Genomic DNA, 20111 nt, shown 5'->3' with positions numbered 1-20111 from the left:
ACAGATGCTCTGCAGAGCTGCTATGTGAGGTCATTACTGTGCCTCTTGGACTCAGGGTAATAAAACCATTTGTACGTAGCCAAAAGCCAAGTACTGACACACTCTGCATTCCAATTCGACTTGATAGAAGCAGAGGGCATTTTTGAAATGATAGCTCTCCTCCGATTTCCTCCTCTCTATTTCATTTTTCCTAATCTCATATGGCCGAGCAACTGACTCCAAAGCAGACACCTCTGAGGGTTAAGGGGGGGTAGCAGAGTGCCATGGTGAGCAACATAGATGCCAGTGCAACAATAGAATATCTAAACTACCATGTTCCAAATAAAGCACTGGTCATCCCAACAAGATGTTTTCTCATGCTGGTCACGTTAGCTGACAATAATGGTGAATTAGCACGTGCTGGTAAACATTAAATAATTAATTTTGTTGTTTATTATTCTGTTGGAGGTCTAGAAATGTCATGAACTTGTGTCTTAAATGTAGCATAGACGAGATTGCAGGTCGCTGCCAATCTCTTGGTCACTGGCTACTCTATGGCAACTCTTCAACCCCTATCATCCTTCCATGGTCCAAATGTGGCTGAGAGGACGCTCACCTGCCAACACAATGAAATTAAAAACACACGCAATCTGAGTAAGGACTCCCTACGTGTCGCTTTTCACATCATTCTCAGACAGACACGTCACGCTCTCCTCGCTGCCAAATAACAACCGAGCCATAGCCAGCGTCAGCCCGCTAGTATGACATAGCTTTGGTATTAGCTACGTCTGAGGGAATAGGAGCGTTTGTCTCCTGCCATTTTGATCTCCATCTAATCAAGATCGCGTTACATAGATGGCAGACGACCCCGCTCTTACCCAAATGGACAGAGGCTAATACAGCGGAACTCCGGTCAGCACTGGGAGGAGAATATCTCTACTGGGATAATGGCTGGGATGGCTTCCCCAGGTATGTGTCACATCGGAAAAGATGTCATTTTAAAGAAATCTGACCCGAGCCCTCACTCAGCGGAGCTGGAAACGCCGACCCTCGCAACTCAAATGTGTGCGGCACAGACAAGTTTATTTGTGTCGTGCTGGCAAGATGAGGTGCTCAATATATTTATTTACGAGGCACGCGGTTGTGCATCATCATAAATCTCCACCGCATCCATCACCCGGCTCCTGTTGAGGCGAAGAGGTTTACTGTGACAGAATAACAGTAATGATGGTGTAAAAGGTCACCATAGATTCATAGTTTGTGCTCACCATATTCAGTTTGATGAGAACTTAAAAAGAAGCTTTTTAATGTAGCTCTTTAAGTAATTAAGCCTCAAACCTGAATCTTCTGACCGAGATTACTCAGATTACACAGAGCTGAATTTAAATAGCTGTCGTCTTATTCCTGAACTGCTAAATGTATTTGGTTTAAGACATAACCTGGAGCAACATGGATTATATCCAGACAAAGGAGTTCAAATCAAATTTACTTTGGTTTATTAAGAACACCCGATAACCAAAAGTCAGACTTGTAGAAATCCAAAGTCGAATGTTTGCCATAGGGACCGACTTTGAGCGTAACGCAGCTTTTCAGAACCATCAGCCCAGACTTCCTCTCTCCTGCTTGACCCATGGGTCACACCTGTTACCCAACTCAAACCCTGATATAAAACACGAGGAAGAGGTCAACACTCATCACTTCACATGATACGTCGTTAAAACTCTTCCAGAGAATAAACCTACAGTATATATGATGGCAAATATGTTGCATGATATATAGGGAGGTACAACAATTAGGAGCCCATAATGATGATATTGAGGGGGTCTTTCATTGGATATTATTTTAGCCAATAAAACTAACCAATAACAATGGGTTTCATTAATTTAACAAGGCTACGCATTCCAAAGCTGGAGGTGGCACAATAACGTCCACTGTTCAGCAAAGACACTCAGAATAAGCATCTGTTGTCTGTCGCATAGCTGGTTTTCACATTTTATTTCTGAATAGAAAAACATGTGATGCAAATATTCCGACAGAGAGAATAAAATGAAGTCTTAGTACAAATAATCTTATTAGATACTAGCGGTAAACTGGAGCGTATACCTTCTGAATTCACATTTTTCAACCACAAATAAACAGCAGAAAGGAAAACATTAGTTTTATTCTGAAAATGGGCAGACTGGGATCTGTGCTGGGACTTCCTGTCGGCTGTGAGCACGTCTGTGCAGCTTGACGTGGCTTCCATCAAAAATAGAACTGCTTTCTCAGGAGTTGCAGCACTTCTGGGACGGCCCTGCTGGAATAGCCGGGATCAGCTCTGGCTGCCCCGGTGCAGCCATGACGCAACACCAGTGTACCCATTAGGACCTCGGGGTTCTGAGGACGAGCCCGCCATCGAACTGCCATGTGCTCGGATATGAGATCAACCTTTGGCCTATAACAACTCCTAAAACTAAACTATGCCAACTACGTTGAAACGGTGCTACGATCAGATATGGGGGCTCAGATGGACCGTTGCAGCATGTTCTTATCGGTAAAATGCCAAACTGTCAGATTAGTCACAGACAAAATAAATCACTGAGATAAACAATAATCTAAAACAGACCCAGAGATTCTTCCAAAAGCGTTGTGAATTTTCACATTACAGAAATGTACAGAAGCGTTCCGTGAACTTTTTGTCCCACAGATACTTTGGAAACAAGCCGAGCGAGCGTTTATCCAACACAAATCTGTAATCTCTCCATCTCTCCATCCACTTTAACCTGATGAAGAGTCAGTAACAATGTCCAAAGCCTCTGCTGACAGTACCAACCCAAGATCTCAAAGCATTCTTGCAGCATAATGCATTTAATCAACCTTCATCGATATTGGACATTTCAGCATTTGTGCTAGCATGGATAATGTGGTGTTTTTTTATGTTGCTTACTGAAGTAAACATGATGTTGGCTGCTTTGAATCCGCAGGCTCATGTGTCAATTCATTTAGAATTAAGGTGTAAATCAACGACACCAAGATCCACTAGCACATTGCTGTCCTCAAAATGAGGTCAAATCAGCCCCGGAGCTGCAGGCTAAAACGTTGATCGTAAATCTCGAGACCAAGGGTTCGTCAGTAATCATTTAAATGCTGCATGTCAGTAAAATGGTCTCTAGTGTGTTAAAACTGAAAGTGAAAATCAAACCAACTTTTTAACTTCAAGAAAAATTGGGCTTGTAGATTTCCTGCTGTAGTCTATAAGTTCCATCTCCTTGAAACCAAAACCCTGGCTGCATCACTGGAACACTGGATGAAATGTGTACATCCCAAACATTGTGGGTCTTGTGGGATAATATGGGTGATTTTCTCTTCTTAATGGGTTTGAGCTCTGCCTGAAACCACAGCTTTAAGGGGGGGGGGGGGGGTCTGATAGAAAGGACTGACAGGATAATCCCCTGCACCTGTCTGGGTTTTCTCTCTCTTCTACACCAAAAACTGCCGATATATACATAGAAGCAACACTCACTGTCAACTAAAATTCCAAAATCCAATGACCAATAGACGCAATGAAGGCTCGTTCTGCATCCATTCTATCTAAACCACACCTCCCTGGTGTATAATGCTCTTGATTGTATTTACTTTTCAATAAAACACCTCCACTGGTTCCCAGTAAAAACGATCCCCACCTGGAATCCCATTTGGACATGAGGGCTATTGTCCCATTTTATACGCTGCTACGGTGTGTCCTGGGTTTTGCCTCCAAACAAACACACACTCACACACACACACACACACTCACACTAACTTTTGAGAGCCAATCCGACCTAACGACCATCAGACCGGGGCTTAAACGGGGCCGTGGCCCGTTATACCGGAGGTATGACAGCAGCGGGTTGTTATGTTGCAGCCTTCCGAAGTCAGCGGCCGCTAATTAGCTCACGTTCGGCTCGCTGAGGCGGAACAACGGCTAGCAAACTTCTTCGCCTTCGCATCACTGAACAGACTCCAACCATTCCACATTTAGGCCGAGTAATGCCCCTTAGTTTACCCGGAGAGACTCGACATTCCGCAGGTTAACAAACTGGAACTTACCGAGGGACCTGACCAGACTTGCGCTTTGAGGCACTTTCAATTTAGGAAAAAAGGGAGAACCCCTTTGCTAACTTTTTCTTACCTTCTGGACGCCAAATATCTCCCCGCCCGTGGTAACACTCTCCCCGACAGTAATTCCGCTTCTGACAAGGTCACCAGAGTCGGGAGAAGCGAAATTCCGAGCGTATGTGGCTGACCTCTCGCCGGAGCCAGCGGTTTGGGCTCCCCTCGGCTCCGCTCCCTGCGTGGCTTCGCTACAACAGCCGCCGCAGTTTTCCACAGGCGCGGCGCGGGAGCGAGCGCACGGGGAGGCTGAGCGTGCCGGAAGAACCGCGTGAACGCGCAGTCCCCCCCCTTCCCAAAAAAAGAAAGAAATTAAATCCGTTTCTTCTGTGTTCAATGATCTGGATTCCCGATCTTCGAGCTCATTTTTTGGAATATAATCGCGACTATTTTGTAAATATTTTTCAAACCATTTCTTTTTAAAACCAAGACCAGATTCTTCCCACAATCATAATTGTCTCACTCAAAGAACGGTGTTGGATTTTTTTTTTTAAATTCAAGTAAGATCATATTAAATTAAACTACTATAATTACATGACCTAAATATTCTTCCTTAAATAATCTAATTCTTGGTTTTTTTCCTACTTCTGTTGAAAGTAGAAGTAATACTCAAAGAAAATATTTGGAGTGTATTTATTGTTGTTACAAAGACACTAAAATGACCAAGACCAGAGGAAAAACGGTCTTTTAATAATCCTGTCTGTATTATATTGTCTGTAATCGTTTTCAGTCAATTTGCATTTGTAATATCAGCTATTATATCGAGATAACAAAGAATAATGGTTGACTACATTTTCAGCTGCTTCCGCTCAATTTGAGCAAACATATTTTTGTATCGCTCACTTTCATCTGTCTACTTATATGAAAAGCAGCAAAACAGACACTGGTATTACACTTTGCTTAATGGTTTCTTAATTTTGAGGCATTCTTCTCTTTCATTATTCAGATTTGTTGGCTGTGTTGACATTAGTCACCGCGAAGCTCTTTGAAACATCCAGCGAGATTGAATCCAAAACCATCTCATTTGAAAAGTGTCCTGAATAATAAGAGGAAGCAGTGTGGGTCTCTGTTATTGAAAGGTATTTTTCACCCCCACGAAGCTTCTCATGACAGAGCCTGAGCTGAATTATTCTTTTCTGTTGCTGCATTCGCTGCACCTGGGAATATTCCATTAATGATTAAAAGACACATTCTCATTGAAAGTGAAACCTACCAATTATTTAAATTATCTGATGAAAGATCACATGTTTGGACAGCATAAAAAAGAGGCACAATAAAACAGCTCCTCCTTTAGGAAAAGGAGGAGCTCATTTTGAGTTTGACATGTGGGAATGACTCAAGTTTCTTTTTTTTTTTTACAAATTCCAAGCATTGTTTCCTCCCTCTCTCTGCCCCAGTCCCAGGCACTGGGGCCAAAGTCTTCCCAGTACGGTTGAAGATGGAGTGAATCAACACAGAGGAAGATGAGTCACCCTTTTTGAATTCCAACCCCCCCCCCCTCAAAAAAAACAACAAAAAGCCTTAAAAACAGGGAGCTTTTTAATGACAGAGTGGGAGAGGACTAAACCAGTTTTATTTACTGTCAACAGTTCTGGAAATAAATCACACAAACTTAAAAAAAAAAAAATCAGAAAAAAGACTGGGGGCATCTGGAATTAGGCTGAGCCACATCCTGCTGTGTCATCACTTTGGTAGGAGTTAGGGGTCATCCAGGGCCGACATGGTGACATTTGAACTGACTCACATCAGCAATGCTGAAGTGAGAACATTGACCCTTCCTGATGACTGGACTTTTATCCCCATTTGAGGAAGCAGACGGGCGTGGAGGCAGGAGCGTGACATCATTCTGCATGTCTATTTAGCCCACTTTTCATTTCAAACCTCATTATGTTCTCAAAGATGGTTTAATAAAAGCAGAGGGACATATCGGCCCCCATATTGTGAGGAATTTGGAGGCATCTCCTCTGAAGAGTTTCCATAAACTGAGGTCAACATACAGATGCATGTTTATTCCCTTCACAAGCAAATACGCAGTAACTACAGCTTTGACCATAATAGTGCAAAATGAAGCCGTTTAGGACTCGGCCACCATCCCGCGCCAATTCTGTACGTGATGACTGACTCATCCTCCCGACTGTGAGCCGCTCCATCCCCGCCGAGGTCCAGAATCTGTCCACCCTTTGCTGGAACCGCCGCCTCTCACCGGTGTCGTTCCGCTGGCAGGAAGCCGAGCAGAGGTCCAGACTCGGCCCTGCTGAGGACGGGCTTGTTTTCATTACAGAAGGTGTTTCTTATGTGAAGACAAAAGGCCGCACAGAGGGACGCCGCGTGCACCACCTGGCTCCTTCGAACGCAAGCGTTTCAAAATAGAACGGTGGAGTTTCTCCAGAGGATGCTGGTGCCACAGATCAACTCGAGGGGATGGAAAAGGCGATGACTCCACTGTTTATCACTCATCTTTTCCCTCTTTCATGCAGCATCGCGCCAACATCAAAGCGGAGGCATAAGCAGACGAAGCTAATTACTCAAATGAGCTCCGGGCCCGTCGGCATGAAGGAAGCGGCGAGCGTCGAACAGGGGGCGGAGCTCAAGAACACGTTCTGGGCTCAGGAATATCCTTGTCTATCTTGCTCTACCTCCACTGCCAGGCCCGTGTTTGTGTGGGGGCATTACCCTCAATTCTAGATGCTAAAACTCTCCACTTAAAACACCCAAATGATTGTTAAAGATGATGCCAGAGGTTTGTTTTTAAATGCAAGCATCATATTGCTATTTAAATCAATAAAATGTTGTTTAAGCTTGCACAGAAACATAGATTCTGCCAACATTCAAGCATATACTCACTGTGAGCACAGCCAGGAATTCATGAACTCATCTGACTCGCCAGAAGGAGCAGAAAGCCTGTTGGGCATATTGATCGGACAACACATGACAGGAAGTCTCAGCTGGCAAAGAGGAAGTAGGCATCCGCGACTGGAAACAGGAAGAGCTCGTAATATCGCGAATAAAATAAATACAGCCCCTCTGTTGACAGCATGCTAATGGGTCTCCTTCTGTGCGCACAGCCATTGGGCCTCGTGTGGCTGCGAGTAAAACAATCCTCAAACATGAAACAGTGCTTTTCTCAGCTTTGGAGCAGCTTAGTAGCAGTCAGCGAGCCTCACAGTGTTGGTAAATTACAAACGAGCTGCCAAAATTAACTTCACGAATCCAAATCTTCTCGACTCCAAACTTAGTGTATAAATAAGCTTTCGGTGTTGACCCAGCAAACACGGTGACCAGCAGCAGGTACTAGAGCAGGATGGCCGCAAATCTGGATTAGATGACAAGAGTTTGGTGTGAAAACTGCTGTTAGAGCTAACAGCTCTTCCCATCTGGAGCGAGCGGGACACAGAGCTTGTTCCATGTTTCTTTTGCTAATTTTACAGACGCGGTCAGGAAGGGATCTGTTGCTCACACAAAAGCAGCTGCTGTAAAACCCAGAACAACTTCTCGGCTTTAATGACGACATTTTAAAAGAACGTGGCGACGGCACCCAGCGATAAAAGTCACGAACAAATCCAATCCGGAATATTTATTGGAAACACAAAGAGTTCTTTGACAGAGTGTAAAAAAAACTGCTAACCCATTTAACTCCCTTGACCTCTCTGATCAGAACAAGTTCATGTCCAGATGGAAGTATTGGTGATAAATGGAGACTGAAGGCAGAATAGAAGACACACATGTGATTAGTTCTTTCTTTTTTAACTACAGCTATAAGAACAAAATGTGGATTTTCATGTTATAAAGATGTAAAAAGCAATAAATAAACCTTAAATGTGCTACATGACCTTCACCTGTGTCCCCTTAAGGGTAAGAAAATGTTGTTTGAGATTAACTGAGATTACAGACCAACAGAAGTCAGACAGCAGCATCCACTGAGATGCCCCCCCCCATCACGGCGTTGCTTCAATTATCTGGAGGAAACGGTGGAAAAGACTCGTCAGACAAGACGAAACAACCGACAGGAGAGACAAGTCGAGCTCTCACCTGTCCAGGCGACTGACCACGTCCCTCACAGTATTGATGAGACTCTCGTGCTCCTGCGGGTTACTGATGATGAGGCTGTGGAGCTTCTTCATATAGGAATCAACGGTGTCCAGAGTCGGCGTCTCTCCGCTCCCTGCATGGCAACAGCACAGGATGCAGGTTCAAAACGGTAGAGTTTTAATGTCACACATGCAGGCAGTGGCCAATCACTGGGATGAGAGCAGCCCGGTGTCCCTGGAAACGCCCAAAGTCACGGTGAGAGTTTCGGTTGATGGGAGTCGATCACGTGGCGTCTTGGATTCGAATCGCTCATTCTTTGTGTGACTCAGCTGACAGACAGGGATGATGTGCTGCTGCTGCACAACAGAATCTCATCTTTTCACTGCAACTGTGCCAAGAGATTCAGGAAATAATGACTGCTAAATCGCGCCACTGACGCCCAAAGTGTGTTTTAAACGTGGCGGTTAAATTTAGCCTGCGCTGCTTTTTCAACGCTTCATTCCACGGCGGACTAAATATTTATCGACTTTTCAGGAAAGATCTACCGCCTCCTGGTGAAGAATTGATTTTATCTTTGCTTTTTTCCCCTTATTTGTGTTAATCACTGCTGTTTGTAGCTAGCAAACACCTTGCACTGGCCTGGTGCGTCTGCAAGCTGGACTGAACCAATTCAAGTAAACAGAAGAGGGAAGAGAAGCTGGATGCATTTTTTATTTTCCCCCCAAGCAAGAATAAAATATGGCTACACTGAGAATACCCTGGATCACTTATACGGATTATTCAATCAAAAAAAATAAAAAATAGAACTGCAGTAATATTTTCCAGCTCCCCTGGCTATGCTTTGCTGAAGTCGAGCTGCGCTGCGCAGTCACATTTTATTGGCAGGCTCTTGAGAACGAATTCACGTGTGGCGTTCGCGGCGTCTCTCTCCGTCTCAGAGAGGTGTGGAGAAAAATGCAGTGGGTGTGACGGTCAGGAACGGCTTCTACATGTGCATAAAACAAGTGTGAACAGAAAACGATCATTCCTGCTGCTTCCATAGCGTTCAAATTAAGAGGGCGCCACAGGCTGCCCTGCAAACTCCCGATCAGATTGTGCGTGTTCGCGGCTTTAAAGCGCACTTATGTCCAACCACTTTGACCTCTGATAAGCTAAAGGGCTCTATAGTATTTGCACTGAACGACGACAGCAGGCTGACTGAGATGCATTTATGGAGCTGTGGGAAATCCTGCTACTGACCCACGTGACAGTGTTCTCACCTGGCAGGGGGAGGGAGCAGAAGCTGGAGGTGAGCGCCTGGCGCAGCGTCTCCAGGTGTTGGTGGAGGAGGCTGTTGCGTCCCCTCTCCTGCATCACGTCGCCTTCTAGCCGCTCCACGGCGGCGCGCATGCTCTCCACGTGCTTCTGCAGGGCAGCGTTGCGCTCCTCGTACTCCATGTGGGTCTTGCGCAGCTGCCGCATCTCAGCCTCACGTGCTGGTGAAGCAAAGGAGACACAGAGAAGCTCAGGCGGTGACGCAGCAGAGAGGGGACGGCGGTCGGGGGATCATTACTTTTTTATTTGCTCTGTAAACTCCCTTAAATTGTCAGGCATCACTGATGTTTGAGAGACTATTCTGGGATGTTTGGAGCGGCAGGACTACATTTATACACCCCAAAGGAAGAAGGATGTGTAATACAAAGTGTGGTGGGTGCTTCAGGTCCTCACCTTTGCTGTGGTTGAGAAATTCCTCTGTGAAGATCGGTATGTCAAACACTGTTCGGTCTTTTCCCTCTGTATCTTTCTGTTTAGAGGCAGAGGCACGAAGAGGAAAAAGATCAGACAAACACTGGAAATATTCAGCCACACTTGCATCAAAAAGCAGCCATTTGTCTGTCTGGAGAGTAGAAAGGTCATAGGTCAGAAGGATTTCTACCAGGAATCAATCAATTCTACCAGGAAAATGTATGATAGAGTGAGAAGAGACCCTTTAACTTTTACACTCTGGCTCAAAACATCAACATCCAAACAGAATTTATGAGAGTGTGCGTCCTGTTTCCTTTAAGGAACTGTTGAATCCACCCGGGAAAGTTAATTTCAGTAAAATCGCCTGAGCTAATCAGAAGAATGATGCAGAAAATCCTTTAATCACAGGAAAAACTTCATTAAAAATGTGTTCGGATCACAAACTTGGGCTCAACAGCACTTAGAGCAACAACAACAAACACTTGACATTCCGAGCAGGAACGTGTCACGTGCGACAGATTTAGACTCCTGGGTGAAACCTATCAAATCCCCACTCCAACATTTGAACGGGTGAAGACTGGCACTTTTTAACAATCCTAATAATTGTGCATGGAATTCCTGCCAAAATAATCACATGTGCTGAGTTTGAGGAAATTAAAAAAGTGGATTATCTAGTAAAATGCTGCTTTTTCCTGAGTACTGACCTCGTGAAGCGCCTCATTTGCTACCTGGTGGCCTCCATCTGAAAAAGAAAGAAAGAATAATGGTGGAAGACAGCGGCTGTCTCTAAAGCACCTAATGTGTGGTTATTGATCCCTCTGCCTGTCTGATGCCGCGTGTTTCACCTTCAACCCTAATGGCAGCTGGGGCACGGAGCCAAGCTCGCCAGATTGAGTTAACTCGCTGTTATCAGTTTTTCTGGAAATCGCCACATCCATCGCCGTGAAAAACCCCTTTTGGCCGTGTTTGGAGATGCAGCAGGATCCAGCCTCACCTCCCCTGTTCCGCTTGCCCTTCTGCTTCTCCTGGACCTTCCTCTTGAAATGCTTGTAGGCTTCGGTCTTCTGGTACTTCTCCAGCTCTCGCATGTAGCGCTCCTTGTCCCGCTCCGCCTCGTCCAAGTACCGCTGAGCAGAGAGGAGAGGAGAGGAGGGGGGGTGAGAAGAGCGGCGAGGCGTGAGTCAATGAAGAAACAAACAGGCAGGAAGGTACGATGGATGACTGGTGGGTAAAAGAATCGTTCCCACATGGAGCTCATTCCTTGTGGAGGATGAACTAAAACAGCATTAATAACTTGCGTTGGCTAAAGTCTGGTCATGAACATGCGCCCTTTGGTAGAATTAGGTTGGGACTATAGGGGAAGCAGTGGTAAGAAACAATCTCGCTTAAAGTGCCTAAACTCTCATTTCTGAGTTACTGGTATCACGTACAGGCAATGGAAGCGACTGGAACGATGGCATCATTCACATTAATACGTTGGAATGACAAAAATCTTATGGACATTCGACAGTAACGGTTTTATCACCGAGCAGTTTGATCCACTCAGGTCTCTTTCTGCTATGCTTTCATCACAGGTCAAGTTCTAGAAATACAAGACGACATCAAACTCTGTCAATACATCCTGGAAAAACACGTCAAACACCTGCTGACTGGCTCGGAGTGGCTCGATGTGCGGACGTCCCATCGTAAATCTGGGACCAAATCAGCTTTGATGTGGTGGTGCGATTACAGAAAGCAAAGCGTGACGACAGTTTAGCAGCCATTACTGTGATCGTGTCGCCCCGGGGCCGCCGGGGCCGCTCCGGCCTTTGGTGTGTTTGAATCACCCTGGTTACTTCAACACACGTGGATAAACACATCTGTAAGCTCTCTGCAGGTGACATGTGCAGCACAACTTCTAAATGGCTCGTCCTGTCTGACTCTTCTCCACTGACTTGCTTCTCCTCGGGGGGCAGCTTGCTCCACTCGTTGCCCAGCATCCTGGTTATCTCGGGGAAGGGCACGTCTGGTCGCTCAGCCCGGAGCTGCTCCCGCCTGTCGTTCATAAAGCGGACGTAGCCTGTGAGGGGGGCTTTGGGGGCGTTGCTGTCCTTCATGGGCTTCTTCCTCTTCCTCCCTTTGGTCCAGCTGCCACGTCTGGGCTTCTGTAGTAACGGCAAAACAAAGCTCAGTTATAAAACTTCGAGATGGAATCCAGAAAAATAAAAACGGTGCTCGATGCCAAAGTCCAGACGCTGACCTCCTCTCCATTCCTCTGGCTGTTGTTCTCGGCGTTCCCTCCAGGAGAAGCGGTCTGCTCATCCATGACTCTCACGACAACAGGAGGAACCTGAAAAACTATCTGAGGGACACATGGGAATAACAGACTTTAGGGACATTTGATGATCGATGGGAAAAAAAAAACCTCAGCTAGGAAGACGTTTCTTTCTGTGGTGCTATTGCCTGTTTGGCTTTCGTCTACTCCTCCCATTCTTGGCTCTAAACTCTTCTCTATGGCTGGTTACATTTCCTCTCATAGAAATCCATTAGTGCAACTATGGAGTGAGTCAAGGAAAGCCCCAAAGAGCCTGTTTTCCCTGAGAGGAATCATTGTTATACGATATCGGAATGCGTTTCAAAAAAATGTGTTATTAAATTACTTTTACTGAGCCATTTTAACATTATAAAATAGATAAAGCTATTAAAAATGTATGCGCTTGGAACTTGCAAGGGAAGAGGAAGACAATCATAGCATTTAACCTTTGACCTCATATAATGACTGTGGTAAGTGAGTATCCCGGATGTGGTTTTCGCCCCCGTGCCATTGAACACTATGGGAAAAGTCTCAGAGAAATGAGTTAGTTCCCCACCAAGAGGCAGTTTTCTCAGGAGAATATATTTAGGGGGAATTCCCCATCCAGCAGGGAGTAAAAGTAGGAAGGGGATTTCTTTCAAAGAGCCTTTATAATGCCGCAAATCAGCTTCAAGTGATAAATTCAGCAGACCATCTACTTCAAGTTGGGTGTGTGTTCCATCTGTTCTCTGAAAATGCGCAGATGATACTTAGTCTTTTTTTAAAAAAGGTAGCAAAGAAACAAACCGAACGTGTTTTAAAGACGATTTCGAAAAGGAACGCTGTGCTGCAGCGCCCCCTGCTGGCCACATGTACCGATTACATCAAACTAGACCAAACCGTCATTGCAAAGCAACATTCTCGTTTCACAATGTTATTTAACCTCTAAAACAATAATATGCTTGCATAGGCAGTATGTCACTTTCCCCCAACAGTAATAACACAAATCCGATTAATGAAAGAGAGCTAGCCTTACAAGCTGGGAGTCAAGGCCAAAGCCACCTGGACCTGGGTTATCACTATTAACGGAAATAAAATATCGGTATGTAGTATTATTAAAAATCCAGTCGGATGTTTATACTGTCAAGAGTTTCAGATGCAATTTTAAGTTGTCTGCAGGGCTGCTTATAAGCATTAGACTCCTTTGCTTAAGGTGTCTTCTGATAGGTTTAGCGTCAAGAATAAAATCTAAAAAACTAAAACGAAACAATGTTTTCAAGAATATAAATACGCTCGCTAGTGATTAGTGCTACCTACACTTGACATATGGTTAATATAATCACGGTATGTTTGCTAGAATAGGCACCGTGGCTCAAAGTGTCAGATACAGTATAAAACAAGCTAATGCTAATTTGGACTAAACAACCAAATTAACCCGATTGTATGTGCCACGACTCACTCCTATTCTGCCAGGATGTTACATCCGTCACTCGAGTGAGGAGTGAACTTTAAAAACAAAGATTACAGAAGCATTATCACAATGGCCAGCGCTTATTATGCTTCAGGCTAAGGTTAGCACTTTGCTAAGAGACGGTGAGCTAGCAGATGGAGCAGCAACATTAGATTTTGGTGTAAGTTTGCCAGTCAAGCGATAGTATAAACGCAAATTAAATAAATATGATATATACATACATGGTAAAGTCGTCCAATGAAAACGAACCTTAGATACAGCAATCGGTGCCTGCTTTACAATCTGTAGTCTATATCTGTTCCTAATCAAAACAATGCAGCGGCAACTCTATAGAACCGTAACGAACAGAAGCAATTTGAGCTCATGCTGCGGGCTATTGTAATATTATGGCCGCATGTTGGAAGCTTTTTACATTATTATGTTCTGCATTTGTGTTTGTTGTTGTAGCTGAATTGGTTTCATAGTTTTTCAAGGACACAATCACTTGAAAATACACGAAAACCTGGAATCTCTCTGAACTTAATAACCTTGGACAGAATAAATGATACGAATGAATGGCCTTCAGAAGCCACAGAAACAATGGTGTGATTAAATAGTCGATAGAAAATAAGAGTCAAGTCTGATGATTTTTAATATCTAAAAAGAAAACAATGTCTTGTCCGCTCTAGATAATCTAGCTCTTTGCTCAGCACTCACCTCTTCTTCGCTGAAATGTTTGAATGTCTTTTAGGAAGCGATGGTTCCCCCTGCTGGACAGTTGGGGAACTGCTTGATTTAAAACTTTTGTTCGTTTTTGTTTTGTTGGCGCTCACAATTAAGGAGTATGAGAAGGATAAAGACATTTTGGTTAATGTTCATCTGGGAAAAGGTGATGTACTCCCAAACAGGGCTGGCAGTCATTATGCCTGTGGGGCAACTTAGCTTATTAAGTTAATGTAACTTGTAGTTTTCCAATCAACTTTAATTTCGCTGTCAATTTTCGTGTTTTCAACTGGGACCAAGCTCTGCCAGTTAAACCCACACAAGCACAAACCCCTCATCGATACTTATCCTTCCAACAACCTCAGGGTGTAATTAAATCGTACAACCCTAGATCAGCATGTTGCACCACATTGCGTATCCTCAACCCGCCAATAAAAAAGGTGTATTCATTTGAGAAAAATACTTACTAACAGATCACCGTTGAGTTGCTGTAGGATACACAGGATTAATAGTCCTGCTGGTCTCAACCCAAAAGAAACCCTTAACTTCAGAGGCAGTGTGAGAAGGCTAATTCTAAATGAACAGATCAAATCAACACCCAAGTGAGAGAAACCAAACTGAATCTACTGTTTAATTGAAACGCTGATTGCAATCTAATTGCAATTATCCAGAGTTAATCCAACCCAATTCTCAGGCTCATTACACAACGGTCGGGAACATCCGGAGTTGAGAACATACAGTCACAATCAAAATGAAGCTATTTGGTTTTCTTTTCTCGGGATGATCTAATCAGAATGCAAGAGACACCCCTTCATTTTTCAAGTGTGGCATCTGTTTCAGCATCAGAGTGCTTCGTGACCTCATCCTTTTAATAAAAGTTATTATGTAATTAACATCTTCCCTGGACATTTCATACATATTGGACTGTCTGAACGGCTGCTGCACAATCTGAATTTGTAATCACGTAAGTTAAAAGAACACCAGCTCTCCAGCAGCCTCAGGACATGTGCTACAAGTCCATGATGCATGTGGACCTGCCAGGAAAAAGTAGAGCTCTGCCACCTCTGGGACCAGCTCTGGTAATACAAAGAACACCGCAATTTACAATTTGAACTCCCCCTTTTCGCCCACAGTCATGTTTGTTTGGTCAAACTGACTCGCATTTAGGTCAGATTTTTGGCCAGACGGGAGCAGCTTTACTCCATCCTGCATCTCAGCGAGGACCCTGACGTCTGTCCTCACGGAACATCAGTCCGTCCGGAATATCGGCTCCTGATCAACCCTGACGCCTGGTGCCGGTGTTCTGCCGAGCTTCTGCCGCAAACACGGGCGAAAGTCACTCTTCCACGCAAATCGGCTTTTCCCTCATGCATTCGGAATCATGTTTGTCACTAATTGACTGCTTTGGAAAAGCTTAATGATGCAGGCCGACCGTCCAGCTCCCAGCAGCAGTGGCGGCGGCGGCGCGCCTGGCTGGCTCCCCATTTCAACCCCTCCCCCTCAAGTTCGGCAGCAGTGTGGTCATCACGTGGTGCTCAGCGGCCTGAGCCGCGCCAGTTTGAACTGGACACTCTTCTGATCCCACTTGGCCTGTGGGGCACAGCGTCCAGTTGTCCCTGCACCATCATCCACCTGCCGTGCCTCATCTAATTATCCAGGCCCGGCCAGAGAGGGTGAGAGCGGAGGGAAGCCCTCCAGCAGCCGCCTCTCGTACGTCTTTGCCAGTTAGTCTGTGAGGGGTGAAGAGGGGGCAGCGCTGTCACCCTCGGCGCCTTTGGGTTACCGAGGGTGATCTTGTCAGATGGCGTTATTGGCTCGCCATAAATCAATGGATCAATGGTGCACACACACATGCACAAACACACGCACAAACACACACCAACACACACACACATGCACAAACACACACACACATGCACAAACACACGCACAAACACACATACACACATACACACAAACACACTCCTACATGTCCAAGATGGTAAAAACAAGCCTGTGATTAATAGATATCGGATTTTAAAAAAAGCCAGAATAACAGAGAAGAGTTTGCAGTTTCAAGGACAAACGGCGCCGTTGCTGTTTTGGTGCCGCTGCAAACGCAGGCACAAACTTGAACCGCCTCCAAGTCAAAATGTGTTGGATGAATAAACCATCGGCGCCTTTTATTTACGAGGAACCAGTCTGAATCATGGGCGAGGTCTGCGCTCTGCCAAACACACCGCGGAGGGGTTTGGCCCCTCGAAGACACGCCTGATAGCCCTGGAATATAATATCTGATGCTTGGCTCCAACTCCAGTTGGTTTATTAGCCAGCGAAAGACCAGAGGATCATAAAAAGTCCAAGATTTAACTTGGAAAAGAGGTCTGCGGGGGGAGGAGCTGCAGAAACTCTCATTATTCTCATGTATTTCTTTGCATTATTCAAATGAGGCCTTTTCGCCCGCTGCCGTGAGTTGACAGACTGGTTCTAAATAAAATTCCACAGTGCACAAAAGACTCCAAGCGGAGGGAAGGAAATAAAACACCACATGCATCATCTTCACTCCCAGAGAATAAAAACACAGACGAATGACATTACACACATGCAGGTAATGTAGCCGCCCTGATCCACAAGAATGTCACGGCCGGACAAAGAGGACTCCCACAATGCCTCTCTCACTCTCACCTTTCCCCCCACATTCACGCACCTTCACACAAACAGACAAACAAACAAACAAAGCTGCCTCTCAGAAAACACAGTTTACAACCTTGGTCCATCACGGGCAGCTCAATGATTTTCTCTGGTTCTATTGTGGTCACCATTCATCCCCAGCGGCTTTTTCACGTCATTATTCCACATTCTGATTGAAAATAGAGGCGTCAATGTATGCGTTCATCACCTCATCGCATTATCATCTGAATCTGAATACAGGCACGTATTAGCTCATTTAAATACATTTGCTTCTTATGCTAATGTCACAGAATCTGGGGCTGTTGCTCTTGTTGCTATGCAACGGCTTAATTAGCCTCAGCTACCTGAGGAAGCACATGGACGCGGTGGTGAGAGGACGAGCATAGGTGTGTGGGGACACGGTGTTCCACTTTATTCACAGTGGAAGGACACCGCGCGGAGAGCGTTCTGCCGTCTGAAAGCTGCGGCTGCAGCGTGATGGGCATTCATGTCCCGTCAGGAGCCAATTACACTGGATTTCATAGCAATCAAACAGTGCACATCCCCCAGTGATTTCGCTGATTAGCGCCTCTTCTCGGGCTGAGGCTAATCAGGCAAGCTGAAATATAGGTTGATATGTGCTTTAAGAAAATATCGCGTGTGGTCTCGACCTCGAGGCGCGAAGGCAAAGCACTTCAAAAGGCGCCATTATCATCACTCCCAGAACCTTTCTCATCAGCACCCTTTTGTGTTTTCAGCTCACAAGGCTCAGTTTCCCGAAGCTAAATGCAGGAAGCGGTTGCTTCGACGCCCATTGTTGTGTTCATACTCCACCAAAGCTAAGATGCTTAGAAGTTTCATTTTTTTGTGCAAAGTTTCCTGAGGTCAGAGTCTGGACCAGACAGCCTGGAGTGAGCAGGAAGCAATGTAGACCCCATGAGACTCTAGCATCGCTTTATGCTGTTCCTAATGGGGTGATGAGATGCAGGAGGGGAGGCTGCAGCTCCTCCCGTGCTGCCAGCAGTCCTCTGATCCACTAATGGGAGGCAGGACAGTGTCTTCCCAACAGCAAACACCTGTGATGAGATCTATATTTAACGGTTGGCTAATGTTTATGCCCTGTGTTGCATACACACGGAACGTCTGTCTACATCCTGTTTTCCTTTTAGGGCATTTTATTGACTTCTGCAGATTCGATGTAGTACTGCTGGGAAAACAAGGGGGCAGTGTTGAGCAACATTTCCATCAAATTTAAACAAGATCAGAGAAAGTCCATATAAGTATTTCTATTATTACAGTCTTTACATTGGCTACATGAGGTCACTGGAACGTGCACGGGTCAAACATCAAAGAAAAAAGAGCTGCTGTGAAAACATGCACATCATCAGCATCACATCCTCCCTTGGAAACAGTGGAGCAACTTCAGTGCACCAAACGGAACCTTTGGAGTGAAGCCAGCAGACCTTAAATGAAAGTGGCGAGACGCCCTTTGAGGGGGGGTTAAAGAGGGACGAGCAGCTGATAGTACGTTGAGGTATGAGGTGTCTGCTGTGAGCTTTAAATGTCTTATCTAAATTGCTGCTCAGTGACAGCAAATCCACGAGCACGTCGCCTTTGTCATTTTGGTTGCACTGCTGGCAGATAGTGGAGGGGGAAAAAATCAATATATAAGAAAATCAACCAAATGAGCCGCGAGCTAACGGCAGCAGGAGCTGATGGATGCCGTCTGTTCTGACAGGCTGTGTTTGTAGAGGACGGTCAGGAGCCTAATTCAGAATCTTTGTTTAAGGCTTTTCTGGAAAAGAAATAAGGTGATGGGGGAAGGTCAAACATCATTTTATAAGTCAAATATTTCTTAAAAGGTTTTTGTTTTTCGCTGGAAACCTTCATTTGGTAATAAGAGTGATTTTAAATGCTAATCTGCATTCAAAATCAAGCTAAATATGTCGAAATAACTGCAAGAAATACTGAACCAAAAGAGCACGAATACAGCTAAATTAGGGAAAAAAGGTCAAGAGTAATTTCATTTCGACCGAAATCAAAGGCTGAGTGAAGGTGCGCTCATGTGGAGGGATCCTGGTCCTGTTGCCACAGAAACACGCAGCTGCCACATTCTGGCCTTTTCCTCCGTGTTGGGCTGGAATCCGTCAGGGGACTCTGGCCCGAATGCAACACGCTGTCGTGCAAAAACGTTTAAGTGTTCTCAGGCCCGTTGGCCGCCACGCAGCCCACCCTGGGGGCACGCTGATGGACAAGTGGGGTTCTGGGAGTTCGGCGGTGACACCGGCCATCTATTTTTGCCATATGTGTATCGGCATTCGATGCATCTGCAGCCCCGCGGCACGGGGGCCAAACCGCCGGCGCCTTCGGGGACTGGTTGTACGTGTCCATCATGTCCTCTCATGTGTGCCGCGGCGACTGGTCAACAAGACATGTTCCTCTTTACCGCCTGGTCACATGCCAAACATGTGGAAATACATGCTGTAAAGCCAGAAGGTGCGTTCAGGCCCGTCCTCTCACGCTGTGACATTTTGAAGACACTCAGGAAGCTCTCAGGACTCAGCCCCTGCTTCCTAGGTTATTCCTATTTTATGTATCCTTTCCCCATGTGAACAACTTTCTTTTCATACTGACATCTTTTGCTAATTTCTTTGAAATGTTTGCAATATTACATAATAAAACGTTACACTCTTTGTCCCGGTTTGATAGCAGAAAGATGGCGGCGGTGGTGTTGTGACACCGTCGGTTGTTTTTGTTGTGATAGTGGTGTGAGCTCTTTATTAACCTTAATCTTTGTTAATGTTTGAGATTTGGGGGATAAAGACGGACATAAAACCAACAACTGGCGCGAGCAGCGGTGAGCTGCTGAGGCGTTATAAAACTTGTTGAAAGAAGGTGAAAGTTTGGGAGTTAGTCATCGTTGAAGCAGTTGGCCGTTATTATCTCCAACATCACAGGAACAGACAGTGATTCTTATTGCTGCGTGATTCCCGGCTGGTGGAAAAGGTCAGGCCAGTCTGATGCTTTCCTGAAGTGCTGTTATGTGTTCTTCGGTTGAAATGACAAAACTGAGGAGCGTTCTGTGAAAATAAACAGAACCGGCCTCGTCTCCGTGCCAAGTCACGTCCCCACGAACGCCGATCCCCAGTTCTG

General features: G+C 45.3%; 2 protein-coding genes across 7 annotated transcripts in view; both read right to left on the bottom strand.

Annotated features, from left to right (window-relative positions):
* peak1 (pseudopodium-enriched atypical kinase 1) overlaps window positions 1–4340 on the bottom strand; it is a 31655-nt gene extending 27315 nt beyond the window's left edge. The window contains exon 1 of the mRNA XM_057052903.1: window positions 4130–4340. The gene's annotated coding sequence lies outside the window, so the exon portion shown is untranslated. The remainder of the gene's footprint in view (window positions 1–4129) is intronic.
* A 3329-nt stretch (window positions 4341–7669) lies between these two features.
* Window positions 7670–13994, bottom strand: hmg20a (high mobility group 20A). 6 transcript variants are annotated; one of them, XM_057052912.1, is made up of 10 exons: window positions 13857–13993; window positions 12104–12205; window positions 11799–12008; window positions 11390–11446; window positions 10859–10991; window positions 10569–10606; window positions 9847–9922; window positions 9399–9614; window positions 8140–8272; window positions 7670–8066 (listed from the first exon to the last, which is right to left on the bottom strand). In XM_057052912.1, the coding sequence occupies exons 2-10, from the start codon at window positions 12167–12169 to the stop codon at window positions 8063–8065; spliced, it is 933 nt and encodes a 310-aa protein (XP_056908892.1). In that variant the 5' UTR covers window positions 12170–12205; window positions 13857–13993; the 3' UTR covers window positions 7670–8062. The 6 variants fall into 6 exon arrangements, with proteins under 6 accessions (XP_056908892.1, XP_056908889.1, XP_056908893.1 ...); XM_057052909.1 differs by lacking the exon at window positions 11390–11446 and having other exon boundaries at window positions 11631–12008; window positions 13857–13994; XM_057052913.1 differs by lacking the exon at window positions 11390–11446 and having other exon boundaries at window positions 13857–13991.
* Window positions 13995–20111: the final 6117 nt, after the last annotated feature.

Source organism: Takifugu flavidus, chromosome 13 (genome assembly GCF_003711565.1).
Source record: "Takifugu flavidus isolate HTHZ2018 chromosome 13, ASM371156v2, whole genome shotgun sequence".
Classification (NCBI taxonomy): Eukaryota; Metazoa; Chordata; class Actinopteri; order Tetraodontiformes; family Tetraodontidae; genus Takifugu; species Takifugu flavidus.
This window is presented reverse-complemented; position numbering and strand designations above follow the sequence as displayed.

Bases quoted from the DNA above. Each gene is read 5' to 3' on its own strand.
- hmg20a (XM_057052909.1), bottom strand. From the start codon at position 12,169: ATGGATGAGCAGACCGCTTCTCCTGGAGGGAACGCCGAGAACAACAGC. The intron at 12,009-12,103 runs GTCAGCGTCTGG...CCGTTACTACAG, and splicing joins GCCAGAGGAATGGAGAGGAG to AAGCCCAGACGTGGCAGCTG. The intron at 10,992-11,630 runs GTAATGGCTGCT...CTCTCTGCTCAG, and splicing joins CCCGGGGCGACACGATCACA to CGGTACTTGGACGAGGCGGA.